The sequence below is a fragment of the Eubalaena glacialis genome, chromosome 2 (assembly GCF_028564815.1).
Source record: "Eubalaena glacialis isolate mEubGla1 chromosome 2, mEubGla1.1.hap2.+ XY, whole genome shotgun sequence".
In the NCBI taxonomy this organism is placed as follows: domain Eukaryota; kingdom Metazoa; phylum Chordata; class Mammalia; order Artiodactyla; family Balaenidae; genus Eubalaena; species Eubalaena glacialis.
The window spans coordinates 70,804,921-70,827,710 of NC_083717.1; the positions used below are offsets into that span (position 1 = coordinate 70,804,921).

The following is a 22,790-nucleotide window of genomic DNA, read 5'->3' on the forward strand; positions in this document are numbered from 1 at the left end:
GATTAACCTATGTCTTTTCTAAGAATTTTAACTTCAAATATGGCAAAAGGTTAAAATGTTTGAAAGCTGGATGGTGGTTACACAATATTTTTTTATTGAAATATATTTCTCTTTTCTATAGGATTGAAATATTTTATTTAAACGTGATTTAATGAATAGCACATAACTTTTAAAAGAACATTTGAAATTTGTTGCCACTGTTGCAGATATTACCCCCATATAACCAGAGACAGATGAGTTCATGTCAATTGTTTATTCTCATTGGTAGAAATAATATAAGAAGTATAAGAATATAGGACATAAATGGCCTTTTTCCCCTACAGGTGAGGCAGATGTTGAACTACTTATTTTTCACACTTTGAAAGAGCCATTCATTTTTATGACCTGGGTGGTCTTTCCTTACTTCCAAAGCACAGGTCTGGCCAGTTTTTGAAGATGGTGTAACCAGTTTGTAATACTGCTGTGAAGACTGTAGCTTTTTCAACCTCCTTTATGCTTGAGGGATTTTTGTCCCCAGGGGACTTATTGAAGGTGTGTTAATATTTGATGTGTAGACTAAATTTCATTGTATTTTCAGGTATTTCTTGTGGTCGCATTCATATACCAGTTTTAGGAAGGCTTGGGACCTTTGAAACTCAGCTTCTACGAAGAGCTCCTTTTAGAGCCTTTACGGAAACACCAGCATACTTTGCTTCAAAAGATGGGATGAGTAAAGATGGCTCTGGAGATGGAAATAAGGTATTTTATCTTTATTGGCATATATACACATATTTGAGTTCCCTCATTTAAACAATTAAATATAATAATACTACTCTGTATTTCATTGGTTTGTATGTTTTCTGTAGGAAATGTGAAATATATAAAATGATCTGAAGAATTTTACATATTTTTAAAAAAAATAAATTTATTTATTTATTTATTTTTTGGCTGCATTGGGTCTTTGTTGCTGTGCGCGGGCTTTCTCTAGTTGCAGCAAGTGGGGGCTCCTTTTGGTTGCGGTGCGCGGGCTTCTCACTGCGGTGGCTTCTCTTGTTGCGGAGCACAGGCACTAGCTGTATGGGCTTCAGTAGTTGTGGCTTGCGGGCTTAGTAGTTGGGCTCTAGAGCGCATCCGTACTTGTGGCATACGGGCTTAGTTGCTCCACGGCATGTGGGATCTTCCTGGACCAGGGATCGAACCTGTGTCCCCTGCGTTGGCAGGCGGATTCTAACCACTGTGCCACCAGGGAAGTCCCTACATATTTTTATTTTGTGTATCAGTCTGAGCCATAAAATAGTTTGATAAGCATTGCACTTAGTAAGCAGTAGTTAAAATTTCGAACACCCCAAAGCAGTAAAGAAGCTTCATTAAGGCGTAGAGAATGGACATGTGGACACAGGCAGGGAAGAGGAGGGAGGGACGAATTGGGAGATTAGGATTGACATATATACACTACCATGCGTAAAATAGATAACTAGTGGGAACATTCTATAAAGCACAGGAAGCTCAGCTCAGTGTTCTGTGACCACCTAGATGGGTGAGATGGAGGAGGGTGGGAGGGAGGTCCAAGAGGGAGGGGGTATATGTATATATATAGCTGATTCATTTCATTGTACAGCAGAAACTAACACAACATTCTAAAGGAATTATACTCCAATAAAAAAAAAAATCTATGTAGTCAGTCTCATGGTTGGTTGGATTGGGAATAACCATCATTTTCTGCTTCCACACAGGTCTTACAACTCATGATAGTATAAACCTTACTTCATCCTCTACCTAAAAATCTTAGATATCTGTATGACTTAATGTTAGGCTACTCTGTAGCTAGCAAGTAGATGATTGGTGATTGTATTAGGTCAGTGAGTTATCAGTTTTTTTTTTTATTATGTGAATTTGACTAACACTTGAGTTATTAATATATGTGAGACAAAATGCTAGGTGCTTTCATATCCACACTTAATCCTAACAATGACCCTCTAAAGTAGGTGAAATTATCCCCATTTTAGAGATGATAAAAGTTAGATTCAAGAAAGTTGAGTCACTACTTGCCAAGATAATAACTCCTGATTCAATTTCATTGAAATGTAGTTTTTTACCCATAGTAACTTTTTTTTAGTTACTAGTGCTTATTGATTTTTTTCCCTTAGTGTTTATTGATTGTCATTGCAGAAAAGCTAATTATTATACATGCCAGCACATACCATGTAAAGAAGGAATGCAGTAAATATATGTATTTACTAGAACTGATTTTATTTTTTTTACACCAGTGATAGTAGACATATAAATTATACTAATAATTCCATTCTAAAAATTGTAAAAATTATAAGATTACAAACAATATTGTTAATACTTAAATTACATGGTGGTTGCCTGAAAGTAATAATTGACTCTTTCTTTTTTTTGTTCTTCCACAAACATTAGAAATCAGCAAGTGAGGGAAGCAGTAAGAAGTCAGGCTCTGGGAATTCTGGGAAAGGTGGAAACCAGCTTCGCTGTCCTAAATGTGGCGACTTGTGCACACACGTAGAGACCTTTGTGTGTAAGTATTACTTCTTCTGTTGTTCTTTTTCCCTGCCTTTTCTGTAAGTCGTTAATTGCATTATATACATTGTATAAACATATACATTATAAATATATACATTATATAAACCAGAATTATTTTCTTCCTGAACTTACGTTAGTCTTTTACGTTCACCAGATACTAAAAATCTCCTGGACTAGTAATGCTTTGCACTGTGGTATAAGGTAATGTAAGAAAACTGTGCTTCTTTATTTTGCTTACATGTGTTTATTTTAAATTTGGATTTTGTGGGTTTTCATGTATGTAACCATTAAGCTGTAGAAGAAGCAAGGCTTAGTTATTCTGTATTTGTTCTTCAAATACCTATTGAGCATCTCATATAGCTGGAGATTGTCAGTTATTCAAATATTAAGGTATTTTCCCTCTCTGAGTACTTACCAGAGGTGCTAAGTCCTCAGTTCTAGGAAGTGTCTGATAATTATTAGTGATTCAGACACTAAGAGAAGGAAGACATCAATAGTCCTATTTTTGCTGTTAGTGTCAGTAACTATTTCTGAAATGCAGAGATGCTACTGCTGATATTTTATTTAATGAATCAGATAAATCATTTCCTACATGATTAGAGTTGATGGTAATGACTCAAGAGTGAATTACTTTGCACTACCATGGTACCTGCTATACTATCCAATTGTGAAAAGATTGATGGTCAGGTTTGGCATCAGTTTCTGATGATTAGCTAGAGAGGATTCTTTATATTCTAACTCAAATATTGAGACTTCAGTTACATTTTCACATCTATCATTAATATTATTTGGCCACTATATGAAAAAGTATTACATGTAGCATATCTTTACAGTTTTGGAAAGACCTTTAAAGTGGTACCATTCTATATGAGGTTCTCTTCGTGGCTTTGCCTAGTAAGAGATCAAAGAGAAGAATCAGTATGCATGAAAATTAATTTGGATTGCAACATAAAATGAAAGTGGTAGAATTGGATGATATAACTTCTAAATAACATTTACTATTAACACATTTGGTGTCATATAATAAAATTCCAAAAAGTCTGAGGATTGCTCAATTTATACTGGCAGTGTCATATTACATATGTTTTAATCAAGAAAATTTCCATTTTTTTCCCCAAAGAAAGATTTCAACCTTTATAGGCCTATAATTCTACTCTAAAAATAATTTCCTAGAATAGAAAAGGAAAGAAACTAACATTTAATAAATGTCAGTATGTATAATTTTATTCTCACAATCTTACTTTTGTCAAAACAGGGAATATCCTCATTTTTATAAATGAAGTAGCTAAAATTAAGTTTAAGTAATTCATCCAAGGTTATAGAGCAGTGAAGATATCTTATTCAGAAATTCCTTTCCTATTCAGAAGTTCCTGTCCTTTGTACCAACTGGAATTCTTTAGGGATAAACTAGCTCCTCTTGAGATTAAATTTTTCTTTTTATACAATGTTTTCATAACTTTCCAAGTTGTATTAATCACTGAAGGTGATTGTTAACATACAGATTCCCACCTTCCCTAGAGATTATCTAGATAAAAAACACTATACTTTAGTGTTATCTAATCAACTCAAGGCTGTTTCCTTTGGGAATTATAATTAGGGAGGGAGATGTGGGAGTAGAGAATGTGGAAGAAAAGAGTAAAAGAAGAGTACATTCTTACAAAGCATCTGTTGAGTCAGACACTGCTAGGCCCAGGAAATACACAGATGAGCATGACACTGCCCCTTTCCTCTGGAGCTGTACTGCATAGAAGTAAGAGGCCCCAACAGTGAGGCCCTCTTCCTTGGGTTTGCTGGCCCATAATGAAAGTCTCTCCAGAATGCATCCCTTTTGAATGCTGAGGATCTTCTGTGTCTACTCACTGAAAATTGGATCATCCTGGTTCTAAAGAATTTTGTTTGATCGTGGGTTATTCATTTTGTTTGAATCTGCATTTATTAGTTATTAGTTCATAAACATCTTTTTATGTGCTTTTTGTTTGTTTTTGTTTTTATTCTTTTATGTGCTTTTTAGTCACTTGTAATTCTTTTGTGAATGGCCTGTTTAAGTAATTGTCTACTTTTTTTGCCATTTTAAATTATTTTTAATTACCCGAGGAATACATATGTATATCTCCCTTTGTAAACAAAAAGTAGAGCATTATAGATAATGTTAAAGATATATTTCTGTAATATGTCTTCATTGAACACATAACTTTTAAAAAGCGTAAATGGTTTCATATTGTTCATGTTTTTGCAAATTGCTTTTTTTCCCCGACTCAGCAGTGTTTTGAGAGCTTTGTGTGTTAATACATACAAGTCCTTTCTTTTAAATTTTAATTTTTTATTGAGCTATTATTATTCACATACCATACAATTCACCCTTTTAAAGTATACATTTCAGGAATTTTTAGTATATTCATGAAGTTGTACAGTCATCACCAGTATCTAATTCCTGAATATTTGTATCACCCCCAAAAGAAACCGCATACCCCTTAGCAGTCACTTTCCACCCCTTCCCCTCCCAGCCTTGGCAACCATTAACCTACTTGCAGTCTCTATGGATATGTCTATTCTGGATATTTCATATAAATAGAATTATACATTATGTGACATTTTATATCTGGCTTTTTTTACTTAGCATGTTTTCTCGGTTGATCAGTGTTGTATTATGTATCAGTACTTCATTGCTTTTTATGGCTGAATAGTATTTCCATTGTTTATCCATTCATTAGTTGATGGACATTTGAGAGTTGTTTCTGCTTGTTGGCCATTATGAATGAATAATGCTACTGTGAACATTTGTTTACAAGTTTTTGTGTGTACTTATGTTTTTACTTCTCTTGGGTATATGCTTAGGAATGGAATTTGCTGGGTGAAATGTTAACTTTGTTTAGCTTTTTAAGGAACTGCTACAGAGGTAGTAGTTTTACAACCATTGTACAACTCCACTAACAATGTGTAAGGGTTCTAATTTCTCTACACCCTCTTCAACATTTATGTCTTTTTTTATTATAGCCATCATAGGGATGGGAAGTATCTCATCATGGTTGTGATCTACATTTTCCTAATGACTAAAGATGTTAAGCATCTTTTCATGTGCTTATTGACCATTTGTATATCTTCTTTGGAGAAAAGACTAAATTTTTTGTCCATTTTTAAGTTGGGTTATCTTTTTATTGTTGAGCTATAAGAGGTCTTTATGTATTTTGAATACTAGACCCTTATCTAGATATGTGATGTGCAAATATTTTTTCTCATTCTGTGGGTAGTCCTTTCCTTTTAAATGCTGTATAGCAGGAGTCAGCAAACTTTCACTATAAAGACCAAATATTAAATATTTTAGACTTTATGGGCCATATGGTCTCTGTTGTGACTTTTCTCCTTTGCTGTTATAGTGCAGAAGCAACCATAGACAATGTAAAAGAGTGAGGATGGCTATGTTCCAATAAAATTTTGTATGTGGACACTGAAATTTGAATTTCATATAACTTTCATTGTCATTTTTTTAATGTAGAAACTGTTCTTAGCTCATTGATCTTGCTGTGCATATTTCATCTCACAGGTATATTTGTAGTGATTTTTATGTTTTCTTATAGTGGTATTACTCTTGCTTGACTGTAGAAATAAAATGCCATTTTTATAGATACCATTATGAATGTATAGAAAATCATCAGAAATTGAAATAATGTCTAAGATTCTTGATTATAATGATATATATTATTTAATTTTTTCTTGCCCATTTAAAAAATAACTTGTCAAACATGAATAGCATCCCTACTTTTATTTAAGGTAGAGCTTTTAGTTGTTTTTTTTTGTTGTTTTTGTTTTTTGGTCTTTATTTCTTTTTTATTTTAACTTAAGGGAAAATTGAGATATAATTTCTTTACAGAAAAGGAAAGAAAGTGCATGGATTCTAAATGTACAGTTTGATGGATTTACATATCAAATATTCCCACACCCCAGAAGGCTCCCTCTTGTTCTTTCCTAGTCACTAACCTCTCTTCCCCCAAGGCAACTACTACCTTGACCTCCATCACTAGAGATTGGTTTTGCCTGTTCTTGTACTTCATTTAAACAGAGTCATAGTGCATGTTTTGCTTTTGGGTAGAGCCTTTAGTTTTTATTTTTATGTATATAATACTTTTTGAAGGCTTACTGTAATTACGTTTCTCATAGGTTAAGAATAAACTTTCCTGCAGTGGTTTGGAGATTTTATGTTTGACCCTGAAACTTTTTCAAAATCATGAAGAACTTTCATTTAAACAAATATCCTGAAAAAGGTTTTACTAAGGTAGTCTTTCTTCTGTCGTGGGTATATTATACAAGCATGTTTACTGGAATCAGTATTCTGTTTATAAAGGAATATAGGATACCTGTAGTAATCATTTAAAGGAAGGAGGTTTATTTATCCCCTGATAATTTAACAAAATCAGATTTTGCCCCTTGTTTTTAAGAGTAAAAAATATGCATTGCAATGCTTGTTTATTTGTTTGTTTTTCTGAAATAGCATTTTGATAAATAAAATTGAATCCTTGAACTTGGGTATATGTTGAACATGTTTCAGTGTAAAACTGTATTGCAAGTATTCAGGTAGAATTTAAGCAACCCTTCAAACAGTAAGCAGAGAGGAATGTTATTTGTCAGTGTTTCTCTTTCCCTTTCACCTAATTTCTTCAGAGAAATATTTTGTTCTTGTGTTCTGAGGCCAGATTTTTCTGTCACACAGCCTGAACTAGATTAGAGGCTTCTCTGCCCTTTAATTCTTCCCCTGTTTACTGGTGCCTTATCCTAAAATAAAGCCACTGTCTTTCCCACTGATGGGAGATGGTGATAATGTGTTTGGGCTTGTGTTAATCAAAGGTACTTGGAATAGCTTGATCTTTTTCTTTAGGGAAGCACTTACTAGGTGATTGATAAATGGAATACACAAATGACCCCTAATCTAGTTTAAAATTTGTGGCTAGAATTTATCCAGAATGTATTTTTGTTTGGCCTTGTGTTTAAGAACAGACACATAAGAATTAAATTGGCTGAATTAATAATTAAATTTATTTTTAAAATGCGGAATTGTCTATTTTTTTAAAATTTAGATTATTTTGTGAAGATTGAGGTGTGCTTGCCAGCACAGTTTTTCTTGTAATGTATGGATAGGTAGTTATAATATTCCCAAAGGACAGAGATTCCCATGGTTTTAAAAATTCTTTTTACCTGTCTAGTTAGGTTACACAAAGGTAACACAAAAATATATTACCTAGACCTACCAACATGTAACTAATTCCTATGTACCTTTTGCTCTGTATCTGTTAATAGTCTGTATGGGATTCTCTACCATGCGAGCAGGGGCTACTCTTCGTTGCGGTGTGCAGGCTTCTCTTGTTGCGGAGCACGGGCTGTAGGTGCGCGGCCTTCAGTAGTTGTGGTGTGTGGGCTCAGTAGTTGTGGCTTGCAGGCTCTAGAGTGCAGGCTCAGTAGTTGTGGCACACAGGCTTAATTGCTCCGCGGCATGTGGAATCTTCCCGGACCAGAGATCGAACCCGTGTCCCCTACATTGGCAGGTGGATTCTTAACCACTACACCACCAGGGAAGTCCCTGACTCCCTGCTTTGACTGCCGAGGGCCCGGGTTCAATCCTTGGTTGGGGAACTAAGATCCTGCAAGCAGTGTGGTGCGGCCAAAAAAAAAAAACTTCAGCAAATGGAGAAGTCGAAAGAATTTCAACTGATCTTTTCTCTAGATGCAGTCTATCACAAAATGAAAGAACCTAGTTAAAATGAACAAAGTGTAGTTTACTGAACTCATCTTTATCATCTATTTTAGGTATAAACTAGGCTGTTTGTTGTGGCTAGTGGAGTGAACTACAAGCATTTTTGTCAAGTACATAGGTTTCAATTTCAATGAGTCTTTAAGGTTAAACACTATTTGAATTATTTTTCTCTGTCCTTTTACAGCATCCACCCGCTTTGTGAAGTGTGAAAAATGTCATCATTTTTTTGTTGTGCTGTCAGAAGCAGACTCAAAGAAAAGCATAATTAAAGAACCTGAATCAGCAGCAGAAGCTGTAAAATTGGCATTCCAACAGAAACCGCCTCCTCCCCCCAAAAAGGTATAGGTCTTAGTTCAGTCTTATAAGCACTTTATCTTGAAAACGTTTCATTGCTCCCCTCCCTCCAGTTTATATTGAATCTTAATACTAGTATCTAAACAAGTGTTATAAGTTCTTAATATGGCTAAATTGTTACTGATATTTGATACTTGAAATTTAGGTATGGAATCCATTGCTGTTTTCCCATGTCATGATTACTGTATTCATAGCAATGAAATATAGTTGATGATTATTAAAGTAGTGTTAATGCTGAGTTAATCTAAAATGATATCCTTAAAATAGAGCAGCTGGGGATTTATTTTTGTTAGTTTGGGCCCCTAAATAACACCAGCCTGCAATTTTTCCCCCTTAAGTTAATCTACTTTATGGTAAAACAGCCTCAGGCTAACAATGGAAGCAAGTAATTTTTTCCTGAGCAATGTGCCAGGGCTCTCCTGTATAGCACTGTGACTTTTGTGGTGTGGGCTCTTCCTAGGAGTCTCAGATGGATTGTGATTTGGCCATGTGAAACACAGCAGAGTGTACCACCAGCTTCATTGGGTACTTGGCGTACACTTTCTGAGAAGGAGGAGCCCTGCTCTGGGCTGTGTGCCCTCTGTTCTGGCCATATCTCAGATGTTTGCACACTTACATTATTTGTCACCCTCTGCTTCAGTTTAGCTTTCTTCTACTGTTTAGGTACCAGTGCATTTGTCTCTGCAAATGTGCTATGGCAGGTTTAATAAATCATGGGTATAATTTGTGAGGAATGATGATTTTTAAAAACCATAATAAAATACATATGGTCAACGACTATAGAATTTGTCATGTAAAAATAAATGAAGTAATGGAAAATATAGCTGTTAAGCTTTATGTTCCCCACTAATTTGTGTAGACTTCAGACATCTGAGTCAAAGTTCTAGAGAATAAAGTTCTAGAAAATAACTATTTTCAGGAGTTAGTGAACATTAACAGTTAATTTCTGTTTCTAAAAGCTGAAATAATTTATCCCAGGTGCTAAGCTGTTGGCAGTATCCAAGTTTCATCTAGAGCTTTAGTTTCTACCAAGAATAAGGCTTTTAGATTGCCATTTAGATAAAAGCATAGCTTTAAAGTTAATATCTAAGAAGAAGCTAAATGTTTATGAGCATTAAAACACATTGATACTGGTGGTATAATGGTCTTTGATTATATAATGCCTATTTTGAAAAGGTTAGTTTTATAATATGTTGTCTTTGTGAAGAATATTATTCATATTATTGAGAGAGGTGTAAAATGGATTTTTAAAAATGATTTACATTAATGATGATAGCTTTAGACCCATGGTGGCAAGTGTAGGTATTCTAATTGACTTTAATATTAACTTTCAAAAATTAGGATCAGTGACATTGTTTATAGAATAGAAACTGGCATAGCACTAGAAGAGTACAGGGATACTTTGTTAAGCTGGAGAACAAAAGAATTGTGTTTTGTTCCTTTAAAGTTTGGGGCCTCTGAATCATTGCTACATAATGTGTCATGCCCTTTGCATTTTGTTTTGTTTTGTTTTGTTTTTAAACCTAAAGGGAGCAAACATTCATTCATTCGTTCATTTATTTATTTATTTATGGCCGTGTTGGGTCTTCGTTGCTGTGCGTGGGCTTTCTCTAGTTGTGGCGAGCGGGGGCTACTCTTCACTGTGGTGCAGGGGCTTCTCATTTGTGGTGGCTTCTCTTGTTGCGGAGCATGAGCTCTAGGCGCATGGGCTTCAGTAGTTGCAGCGCGTGGGCTCAGTAGTTGCGGAACGCAGGCTCTAGGGCGCGCGGGCTTCAGTAGTTGTGGTGCACGGGCTTAGTTGCTCCGCGGCATGTGGGATCTTTCCGGACCAGGCATTGAACCCATGTCCCCTGCATTGGTAGGCAGATTCTTAACCATTGCGCCACCAGGGAAGTCGTGGCATTTTGTTTTGGATGAGAATCTTTGTTCAAATTTAAAACTGTAAGTAAATGTACTCAGTATAGGACTTTCCCGGTGGTCCAGTGGTTAAGACTCCATGCTTCCACTGCAGGGGGCACAGGTTCAATACCTGGTAGGGGAAGTTCCGCGTGCTGCACGGTGCAGCCAAAAAAAAAAAAAAAAAGTGTGCTCAGTATGTAACTTTAATGTGCATATTTTGTGATAGCTCATAGTAAATTGTTCATATCTAATCATTTTTCAGATTTATAACTACCTCGACAAGTACGTTGTTGGCCAGTCATTTGCTAAGAAGGTGCTTTCAGTTGCTGTATACAATCATTATAAGAGAATATATAACAATATCCCAGCTAATGTGAGACAGCAAGCAGAAGTTGAGAAGCAGACATCATTAACTCCTAGAGGTTAGTGTTTTGATAATTGACCAAAATAGAGATTACTGTGCTTTAGAGGTAATCCTTATTTGGAACTCTTTCCTTTGTCTTAAAATACTTTTAGTACACTACAGCATTTTTCAAAATACAGATCACTTCCCATTAGTGGTTCATGAAATCATTTCAGTACATTGCCAATAGCATTTAAAAAAGAGTTAATAAGTGTGAGTAGAAAATACCAGAGTACGTTAACAACTTAAGTATTATTTCTTAAAACTTTTGTTTTCAGTTATATGTACATGGGTTCTGGTATACAGATTGAGACATCATTTTTGAGTTGTAGACTTGACCACAACTAGTTCCCCATGACTGGATCATTGCAGTGCTCTCTGTGTGACTCTTGAGTTCTTCTCTTTTGGGTTCAGGATACAGAATTTCATTTGCCTAAGTCAGAGATATATGGAGATGATAAAGCTTACAGAACATTTTCAGCACTCTTTCCTTTTAGTCCCCAGCTACAGAGTGCAAGGTTCAGGGCAAATTTGTAAGTGATTCAAAGTATAATTCCTATTAATGATAGAGTCTAATGTACCAATATACTGTGTAATGTCAACTTACTGTGGACAATATTGTGTGTGATATTAATAGAATGATTTTATTTAAAAAACTATGAATAGAGTACAGTGTAAATATTTTAAGGGTTTTTTTGTGTGTGTGTGGTTTTTTTTTTGGCCAGGGAGCTGTAATTTCTGACTCGTCCTACAGTGTATCATTTTACATTTTAGTCATCATTTTACAATTTTAGGGAGTTCTGCTAAATACTTTTAGTATTAAATTACTTTTAGTAGCTACTAAATATATAACTCATTGGCTTATTGAAGACACTTGTTCACTGGTTGAGCTTACTGCAAAATAGTCATGTAGTAGGATCAGTTACTTTTTTAGAAAGTATAAATCATAGTAACTATTGAAAGACTTGGAACCTTCATTTTTATAAGGTCCAAATCGCGTTGTTTAGTCATGGAGCAAAATGATTTTTTCTGATTCATTCAGTCAACAGATTAATAGTTAAGCTCTTCTAGGTGCTGGAAAAGCAAATGGTTACATGGTATTTATAGTATGAGGGATTTAAACTCTTACTAAAAACCTAAATTATTACTACTCTTTTCTTAAAATAGATAGCAGCTTTGTATTTGACAAATGTGAATATTAGCAACCGGACAGCCATCATTAAGCATCTTTGGGGTTTTTTTAATATAGAAAGGAGGTAGCATATAAATTCTTTCATAATGTGAAAAGCTGAAAGGACGTTAATGAACATATTCTTTAAATATATTTGGAAGAGGGCAAGAAGTGGAATACTCCTTGTTTGTTCCCCTAAATTAAGCAAATATATAATATTTTCACATTGCCATTTTCATCCTCTTTCTTAGAGTTAGAAATAAGAAGACGGGAGGATGAGTACAGATTTACAAGTAAGTGACCTCTCTTCAGGTCCTCCTCTGTAATCATTCTTCCTTTTGAGATTTACCTCAGTGAAGTTTGTCAGCAGTAGTAATGGTAGACATGTATTTGCTTGTGTATTACTAAGAAAGATATTGTATATTATCTAAGCCTGTTTGTTATACATGGTATATATAACTTTAGAACAGTTTCATAGCTAATTTGTGTAGTTTGTAGATGTTGGGTTATTTTAGATATTTGATTTTATCTTTTCTGTTGTGATATTTCTTAAAGCATAATGTAGAGAAATAAAAAGTACTATATGCAGTTCCTCTAGATCTGCATATTAACAGAAGTTGTATTTTTAAAAATCTGTAGCTTGAATATTATATCCTTTTTTTTAAAAAAACCAGACAATTAGAGTTGGTCTGCCTGTAAGTGACAGGTTTTAGGGGAGGCAGATTATCTTCCAGCTACTCTTTGCCAGAAACCACACTATTTATTTTTTGGTGTTTATGAAACTTAGTGTAGACTTGCTAATTATACATAAGCACCAACTCACTGTTGCGAGCCCTAGACTGCCCCTATAATCATCAGATGGTCTGATGGAGGGTGTGGAAGGACCTGATACACCGAAGATAGTGGCCATTCTGATGTCTTGAACCCATTCTTTGGAGGTGGATATAGCTACCATACAGAGGGAGAAGGTTCCAAAGTTATTATAAAAAGATTCATGTTGTCACAAAAGACAAAAAACAATAGATAAGCCAGTATGAACATTTTTCACGTAAAAGTTTGATAATTTTACATTTGCCTTTGAACCAAACAGTATTATACATCTACTATTTGAAGTGTACTATATATTCAGGGTGAGCTATGAGAACATAACTAGTTTACCAACTCTGGCATGAGATTTATTAAATGTAATAAAATATGCTATCAATATATATTCATAAATTTGGGCAGGTGGCTGATGAAGCTACTATGAATTATTAAAGAAAAGTCTATAGTGAGTATTTTGAAGAAATATATAATATATGTAGTGATTTTTTAAAAATGTATGTAGTGATTTAATATAATATAAATGTTAACAAGTAACAGTATTTAAGAACTTAGGGAAAATAATTTGTAATTACATATATTGATTGACTTGGAAATTAATATTTTGAGAGCTTATATAGAATTTACTTTCATGTATAGTTTAGTCTTCTCCTATGTGGGGCATTAGTTTTTAAAGTTAGGGCATTAGGCCAAAGTCATATATAATTAAAATATTCTTGGATGTTCCTTTGGAAATCACATATTAGAGACCAACATATGTCTTTTTAACATGTTAAGATTGATGCTTTTTTCCTCCATCATTGGAACATAAAGTTTTTCTGAAGTTAAGCACGAAATGAAATAGTTGGCTTGCATATAAGGGCTATGTTATACAAATACTTAAACACAAGAAAACGGTAATACTAATAGTAAATTCTTCCAAAGCACATATAAAACTATCTGCCAGGCACTGTTTTAAGTGTTTTACATGTATATACTCATTAATCTTCCCCAAACCTATGAGACAGAAACTATTACTTTCACTACCATTTTACATATAAGAAAATTGAAGCACAGAAATTTTAAGTAGTTTGCCTAGGGCCATATAGCTGATGAGCTGCACACAACTAACTATTCTAGCCTGCTTGCTCATAGTCCTTATTATAGAGAGCTGCCTATGTAGTGAGAGATATGCAAGAACAGAGACTTAACTGAAAGAACAGAGACTTAACTGAAAGAACAGGAGAGTTATCTCAAGTTTACCCTGGGGCATATTTTCATAAATGGAATGACAAACATCATTTGTTCTGTACTATTTAAATTATTCCTTTTTTAAAAAAACTTAAATCATAGAGTAAGTTAAATACATGTGTCATATGATTTCACTGTAGTCAATATGCTTCTTGCGATTTTGTCCAAATTACCTAAATCATCTTTTCCGCATTGGGCAGACCTACTTTTCAGCCAAGCACCTTCTTATATTGTCACAATTCCTAACTAGATTTTGCTGAAATAAAAAAAAAACTTTTCTTTTTTTTTTGTTTAGTAGGGACAACTATCTAACTGAACTAATATAGAAGACTGCATTTTTTTTGCCTGATGTGAATTGTACTGAGACATAGCATTGTGATTTATTCGCTGATCATTAACCGTCAAATGGAGCACAATATAATTAAATTCAAATGTTTATTGAATGCCTATTATTTTTGATGACTAGAATAACCCTTTACCAAAGGGTGTGACCCAAAGATAGTTTGAAAGTGACAGCCAGATAGAATAGGACTATAATAATATGTCTGCTGAACATCTGTCTGTTGGTTTGATTAAAATAATAAAGCATTGGAAGATACTGATATTCTTAGAAACAACCTAAAAATAAATCCAGAAAATATAAACAAGTATGATATGAGCACAGATACCTTAAATGCTGAGAGCCAGGAGCAATATGGATATTTACAAATCTGGCTAATTGAAAAGAGTATTGGGATTCTTTCCTTCAGCCAAGAGAGAGTGAGAATAAGATTTTTTTTAAGGGATCCAGCTGATAAACTGTTAGTTCGCCAACAATATGATTCCCATATAGTTAAGATTATGTCTCTAATAAAGGAACTGCAGTGAGATCCAGTTGAGATCCTGTAAAATCAGGAATTCAGATAGGGCCAGGGGTAATGAATCTTACCATAGTTGGTTTCTCTGGTAGACTCACAGGATCATTTTTAAATGTGGAAGAGACTGTTTAAAGGTCATATGTCTCAGTATTTTCACTAAGGAAGCAGGCCCAGTAAAGCTAAGTGACTTGCCGTGCTCCTACAATAGAACCGAGACTAGAACCCAAGTTTCCTATTTCTCAGTTCAATGTTTTTCCCTTTCTCTACAGCCCTGCTTATTTTCATTTGTACTGAAAAAAATAATATACCTTTGTTTATCTTTCAAAGTGCCTCCAAATCAATTGTGTTTTGTTCTTTTTTTTTTTTTTTTTTATTGGCTGTGTTGTGTCTTTGTTGCTGCACGTGGGCTTTCTCTAGTTGCGGCAAGCGGGAGCTACTCTTCGTTGTGGTGCGTGGGCTCCTCATTGTGATGGCTTCTCTTGTTGCGGAGCATGGGCTCTAGGCACGCAGGCTTCAGTGGTTGTGGCATGTAGGCTCAGTAGTTGTGGCTCGCGGGCTCTAGAACACAAGCTCAGTAGTTGTGGCTCACGGGCTTAGTTGCTCCGCGGCATGTGGGATCTTCCCAGACCAGGGCTCGAACCCGTGTCCCCTGCACTGGCAGGCGGATCCTTAACCACTGCGCCACCAGGGAAGCCCTTGTGTTTTGTTCTTAAACACAGGCATAGAAACACAAAGTGTACATGTGGCTTGCTCAAGATCATATAGCTATTTAGAGGCAAATAAAGGACCAAAGCTAAAGCTTTCTGACTCCTAGCACTGTTCTCCTATTATACTGCCTTCTTTTCAGTAAAAGTATATTCTTCATACAAGTTTATATAAATAAGGAAGGTAAAAATAATCCATTTCCTTTGCTTGAGGTTCCCTGAATAATCATTGTGTATTGTACATTTGTTATTAGATAATTTGAGGTTTTCTTCCTTTATAGGTAAGGCAAAATGTCAGAATATTTAAATTTTTTCTAAATAGGTGATTGGTTTTAGATGTAGGGTTTTATTGGGCATTTTTTCAAGTAAAATCAAATGAAGCTCTAATAATTCCTTTGGCATTTTTTCAGAGTTGCTTCAGATTGCTGGAATTAGTCCACATGGTAATGCTTTAGGAGCATCAATGCAGCAACAAGTAAACCAACAAATACCTCAGGAAAAACGAGGAGGTGAAGTATTGGATTCTTCCCATGATGACATAAAACTTGAAAAGAGTAATATTTTGCTGCTTGGACCAACTGGGTCAGGTAAATAACTTACTGAAAAATCACTACTCATTTAAAAAAAAATAGAATATAAATGATTCTGTAACCTGTGTCTTATGACTGGGGGATTCTCACTCTTAAGAAGAAAATCTAAGGCCAATCTTATGGTAGTTATACGGGGCTTAGAACTGAATTTGAGGTGTTGGTATTGCCCTTTAGGCCAGTCCCTAATATCTTAACAGGAATAATGAAAATAGCATACCATTATATCTGAGTAATAGTAGAGAAAAGATGTAACACTAATTTTTCTTATTATACATTCTTCACATTTAATTTGTTTTGCCTTTTTGTAGAGAAATTGTATGACAACATATTTTTAGTAAATTTTTAGTTACTGTTTCTATTTGTAGGTAAAACTCTTCTGGCACAAACCCTAGCTAAATGCCTTGATGTCCCTTTTGCTATCTGTGACTGTACGACTTTGACTCAGGCTGGATATGTAGGTGAAGATATTGAATCTGTGATTGCCAAACTGCTCCAAGATGCCAATTATAATGTAGAAAAAGCACAACAAGGTATGTTTCAGTGTAGTTTGTCCCCAGATATAGTCTGTTGGGGAAGCAGTCTAATAGCAAGAGAATATAATTTTTATTTTGAGTCAAGGAGTAAAATTCTATAATTATATAAAAGTAGCTATGTTAAACATTTTCTAGCATACTAAGGGCCACAAAGTTTGCTTTGCCTTAATGTTATAATATGGCTACTAGGGTGAAAACAGGCTAAATTACTATTCCATTAGATCCTTAATACTATCATTGTTTTTCCTGTTCTGACTTTCCTCTAGACTCGTAATGCTGGGGTGGGGTAAGGGAGGGGACAAGGACAAGTGCAGGAGAGTGCAAGATGTATATAGAAACAAATTAGGCTATTGACTTAGGGGATGTCATAGATGCTGCATTTCTCTTTTCTCTATCTATCATCTGTCCTTGTTTACATGAAGAGCTTGACAGCTTCCTGTCCAAATTCCTTTAAGACAAGAATATAGATGGGAAAAAATAAGCTAAAATTTTGCTAATACCAGCCCTGTATCCACCTTCTGCTTTCACACTATACCTCTATCTCAGCTTCTTAGAATAAAGAACCTGAAAACATTAGTGGGGTAGATAACTATTGTCATAGAGAATTGGTTATCATACCCAAGTGATATTCTATAGGATAAATTATAAAACGTTTGCACAAAATGATGAGTGGGAAAGCTAGCAGTGTATTTTTATAGTATTAAGCCATTGTATATGTTAAGTGTTAAAGATTAAATAACCTTGCTCTCTAGCTACCTAGTCGTTTAAAGCTGAGTTATCTTGTGTATATCTTTTTCATATTATAAATAGAATCCTCCTTAAATTATAGGAATTGTCTTTCTGGATGAAGTAGATAAGATTGGCAGTGTGCCAGGCATTCATCAGTTACGGGATGTAGGTGGAGAAGGCGTTCAGCAAGTAAGCAGTTGAATATTTTGTTCAAGCCCACTAAAAGGAAGGGAATACATCAACCTCCCAAATATTGTACGTTTGGTTTCACATTCAATTAGATTCTGTTTTGTTTATTTCTCCTACTCCAAACTCCACATACCATTTAGTTCAGGTCCTAAGAGAAAGCTGTTGGCGATTTTAAATACCAAATTACCTTTGTTAGGAAATTAAAAATATTTTAAAGAAATAAATGAAATTTAATTTTTGTTGGTTTTATTACACAAAGGCCCAGTTAAACATTTCTAGAGGACTCTTGAAGAAAGTTCTGGTTCTAACTAGACATAAATGAACTATGTACATGTATCTTATTCTTTTCACTTAATTAGAAGATAAAATAGAGTTTTATGCCTTATAGAGTCATACTTAAAGTCATAATGATCTATTGGGCAACTTGACCTTTTACTGGTAACTAATTATGACATAAACTACAGGGTAAGGAAAATTGCTTTTGTTTTTTTGACCAAGACATAGACAGGTACAGTCACACTTATAAAATGTGCTGGATGATGTTTTTTATAAAGGCATCTCAAAATATAGGTATTCTCAAAGTTTAACACTAGGAGTAGAATAGAATTTTAATTTGCATGAAAGACAAATCTTCAAATATTTTCAAATTTTGAATGTTCCCACCATGGTTGGATAACATCTTAGAGAGCCATAATTCTATCTTTATGTCAGAACTATGTCTTTACCATCAAAAACAACCTCTTGGGTTGACTGTTTCCTGAATGCATCAGGAGTCCTATAACTATTCCAAATAAATTTATGAATAATTAATGTGATAGTATATTAGATTTTCATGTTAGTTTTAGAAATGTGGGAGTTTTCTTCAGTTATGCTCATTGACCATAACCACATATTATTTTCCCCATTGAATCCCATTACCTAAAGTATAATAAATAATACGCTTATATGATGATGCCATAAATCATTTATTCTTTATTTAGGGCTTATTAAAACTACTAGAAGGCACAATAGTCAATGTTCCAGAAAAGAATTCTCGTAAGCTACGTGGAGAAACGGTACAAGTTGATACAACAAACATCCTGTTTGTTGCATCTGGTGCTTTCAATGGTTTGGACAGAATCATCAGCAGGAGAAAAAATGAAAAGGCAAGTTTTTCTGAGTGATTACTAGGAGAGAGAGCACATTTGAAGTTAGAGGATGGACCCTCAGTTTCTAATCTCATATCTGCCGGCTGCCAGTTGTGGATTTTTACGAGTTAGGTTTTCTTAGAGTATACCAGAAATATATGCCTAGTTATTTTTAAAATTTCAGAGTAGTAGTTTGGAAGATTTCTAAATATCATCTATATATAGGCATTTTTAAAGTATAACTTGATGATTTCAGTTTTATATTTCATCTAAGGAGTTTTTTATTATTTGAGGTGGCTGCTGTATCAATAAAAATTCTACTCATTTCTCTTCCCCAATTCACTGGAGCCCAATAAAGCGCTTGTCTCCATTGCTCCTGCCCATAGAGTCTTCATAGATCACTGCTGACATTCACAAATGGAGGAAAGCAGTTTGGAGGTTGGGGGAAGGGTTGTGATCCCACCTAGTTTTATAGATGTTTCTTAAACATTCTTATAAGCCTTGATTTTAACTGGAACTTACTTTTTCATATCCTCAAAGTTCATGCCCAGTACCTATTTATTGATTGATTATGATAAAATGTAATGTCGGCATAGTGGCAAGAAGCCCGAAAACATGCCTGTTTTCCATGCTTTTGTGTTTTACATAATAGCCACAAATGATACCTTTTATATAATATATTCTATGTAAATGAATATATCATAGATCACCTCTTCGCTATATTGTTTGCTTTAAGTCTCCTTGGCCTTGCATGTTTAGTAGTTTACTTTAGTTTTTAGTTTAGTAGTAGTAGCTACTAATGTAGTAGTTTAGTAGTAGTAAAAAAAAAAAAAAAAAACGCTGCTAATAAATGGTTGCTTGTGTTAATTCCTTTGCATAGCCTAGATGAGAAACCTCTTGTACAGATACTAACTGAGCCAGGTAGTGCTGTTATTCCTCAATAAGGTTAGATTTTTATTTTTCATATTAGTTAATTTATGTTTTTCTTGCTTTTGAAATTCTGTATAAATTAGCCTAACAAATTAGAAAGAAGAAATTATTTGTGTGTGCGCCCACATGCACACACACGCATGTGTTTGAGAGAGACAGATGGGGGAGGGTGGGTAAGAGAGAGAGAGAACTTTATATTCAAAATTCTGTAACCAAAGGCAAGGACCATGTTCTTATATTTATTTATAATTCATACTTCCAAAAAGAATTTGAAGCTAGAAACATTTAGAAAAGAACAATTAAAAGTATTGTTAGTAAAGAGATCAGAAACATACAAAAGGAAGGTTTAGGTCATTTCAGCTTAGTGGAAATTAAGTCACTCTGTTTAGCTTTGAACTTCTTAATGAAAAGTAGGGAGAAATCGTGAGCTAGTTTTTATTGCCTGAAAGAGGAACGGTATGATGTCTTCATGAGAGACAAAGATTTAAAAAAGAGTTTTTCGCTTAGATTTTTTTTTTTTAATTTATTTTGGCTGTGCCGGGTCTTAGTTGCAGCATGCAGGATCTTTAGTTGCAGCATGCGAATTCTTAGTTGTGGCATGCATGTGGGATCTAGTTCCGCGACCAGGGATTGAACCCGGGCCCGCTCCATTGGGAGCGTGGAGTCTTACCCACTGGACCACGAGGGAAGTCCCTGTCACATAGATTTTTAGGAAAAGAAGACAGAGACATAAGAGAGTCTGCAACAGTGATTTTATAGAGGATTAAACACATCCATTTGGCTACTGTTTTTATCAAACCTCATTGAAAGCCAGGAGTACAATATAAATAATATACCTCTACCTCTACGTCTTTCCTAACCATATGAAACTGCTTGCAGTCTTAAGTTTTATTCCTATTGCCTTTGCTCATGTCCTCCCCACATCAGTCCAGTTGGCAAATATGTGTTCATTTTTTTTTTTAACACAATAAACATTTATTTCTTGCTCAAACAAATCCAGAAGTGTATTGGGTGATAATATGTGTTCATTCTTTATGACTCAGTCTGTTAAATGATTAGGCAATTCCTCTGTGAAGACTTTCTTGGTCACCTCCTACCCTCCGTCCCCAGTATTTCCTCTTTTCTTTCTTTCCACTGCTGTAGTTTCCTGTACAGTTGTCCTTCATTGCACCTATGATGCTTTAATATCTTCATGTGTTCTCACTGTAAATAAGTCCCTTTAGGTTAGGATAAGGGCTGTCTTCAGGTTTGTATCCTCAGTGTTTTATAATAATGCTTAATGCTTAATAAATGTGTATCCATATATATAATAAATATGTGTATATATATTTATTACTATATATGCCTATATTGTATATATAATAAATGCTTAATATATGTTTAAATTATTGAATGAAAGGTATTTTGCTTTCTGATAACACTTTCCACATACACAGCTTAGAGTATCAGGAATGGATTTTTAACTTAGGTGTTTTCTCATATATCATGTACTTCTCTTGTTCTTTTGACAAAAGTTGTATGACATATCAGAATTAAACTTCGGACAGTTGCCTGGAGTATAGTTCTTTTATATTGACTAAAGCAAGATCCATACACCTTAGATACACAACTTTTTACAGCAAAGTTACCATTTTTGTTTGATGTCCTTACATGTTCTTTATAAAATCGAAATTATTCTAACTCATAGGATGTTCTAACTCATAGGATATTCTAACTCATAGTATGCAACCCCAAATCACGATTTTAATAGAATGCTTAGCAATGACTTAAGACACTTGTGGATAATTTCGTTTTAAGTCTGCTTGTTCCATAGGCACTACTCCTGTTTACAGTATTACAAAACTGACTTTGGTTACAAAATAATTACTATCTCTGTTTCCACAGTTCTTGCACATTTCGGAAGCCACACTAGTCTAGAGGTCTCAGAAAAATCCTGCAACATCATTATATGAGTTCTAAGGGACTTCCCTTCACAGTTCTTACTTACCTACTTTTACTAGAATTCATTCTTTGAGAGTTGGTTAGGTTCTCAATTCTGAAGGCAGATAGACCTGAGTTTGAATCCTGGCTTTTACCACTAGCAGCAGTGAGAGCTTTGGTCAAGGTACTTAACCTCTCTAAGCCTTTTTTCTTCATTGTAAAGTATAAATGATAATACTTTCTTCTCTTGTGAAGATGGCATGAGATATGCATGTAAAATGCTGAGCACGATGCAGCTTCATTCTGTTATTTATAATACCTGTCTTTTCTTTGGCAGTATCTTGGATTTGGAACACCATCTAATCTGGGAAAAGGCAGAAGGGCTGCAGCTGCTGCAGACCTTGCCAATCGAAGTGGAGAATCAAATACTCACCAAGACATTGAAGAGAAAGATCGTTTATTACGTCACGTGGAAGCCAGAGATCTCATTGAATTTGGCATGATTCCTGAGTTTGTGGGACGGTTGCCTGTGGTAGTTCCTTTGCATAGCCTAGATGAGAAAACACTTGTACAAATACTAACTGAGCCACGTAATGCTGTTATTCCTCAGTACCAGGCCTTATTCAGCATGGATAAGGTTAGATTTTTATTTTTTATACTTACTTAATTTATGGGGTTTTTCTTGCTATTGAAACTCTACATATGTTAGCCTAACAAATTAAAAAGCAATACTTATCTGGAATACCAGCCTATTCCTCACTAAATATGGATCTAGGAATCAGGGAAGGCACGTTGTGTCATATTAGACACTTAGGAGTTGGCTTTATTTTTTTCTTAATTAAAATCGACATTGTAGCTTAAAGCCCAAGGATATATATAGAGAGAAATTGTGCTAGCAGCCTACCCCTAACCCCTCAAGCCAGGCACACAGGATTGTCTTTTCAGCCTTGATATTCTAAATGCTTTCATTGTGACATACTAGGTATACTTTTTTCTAAAGTTAACTCTCACATCTACTTCTCTGCAGCCAGACACCTGGAGCCATATATCTAATCAGATAGCAAAT

The 22,790-nt window shown here is 34.8% G+C and overlaps 1 protein-coding gene across 2 annotated transcripts in view; it reads left to right on the forward strand.

Annotated features, from left to right (window-relative positions):
- CLPX (caseinolytic mitochondrial matrix peptidase chaperone subunit X) overlaps positions 1-22,790 on the forward strand; it is a 36,110-nt gene that overhangs the window by 7,123 nt on the left and 6,197 nt on the right. The window contains exons 2-11 of one of the 2 annotated variants that reach the window (XM_061182015.1): positions 578-738; positions 2,401-2,518; positions 8,451-8,605; positions 10,782-10,941; positions 12,345-12,386; positions 16,117-16,293; positions 16,662-16,826; positions 17,659-17,747; positions 18,728-18,892; positions 22,062-22,361. In XM_061182015.1, the coding sequence (XP_061037998.1) occupies positions 578-738; positions 2,401-2,518; positions 8,451-8,605; positions 10,782-10,941; positions 12,345-12,386; positions 16,117-16,293; positions 16,662-16,826; positions 17,659-17,747; positions 18,728-18,892; positions 22,062-22,361 (1,532 nt within the window). The remainder of the gene's footprint in view (positions 1-577; positions 739-2,400; positions 2,519-8,450; positions 8,606-10,781; positions 10,942-12,344; positions 12,387-16,116; positions 16,294-16,661; positions 16,827-17,658; positions 17,748-18,727; positions 18,893-22,061; positions 22,362-22,790) is intronic. The other variant, XM_061182017.1, reaches the window with a different exon arrangement.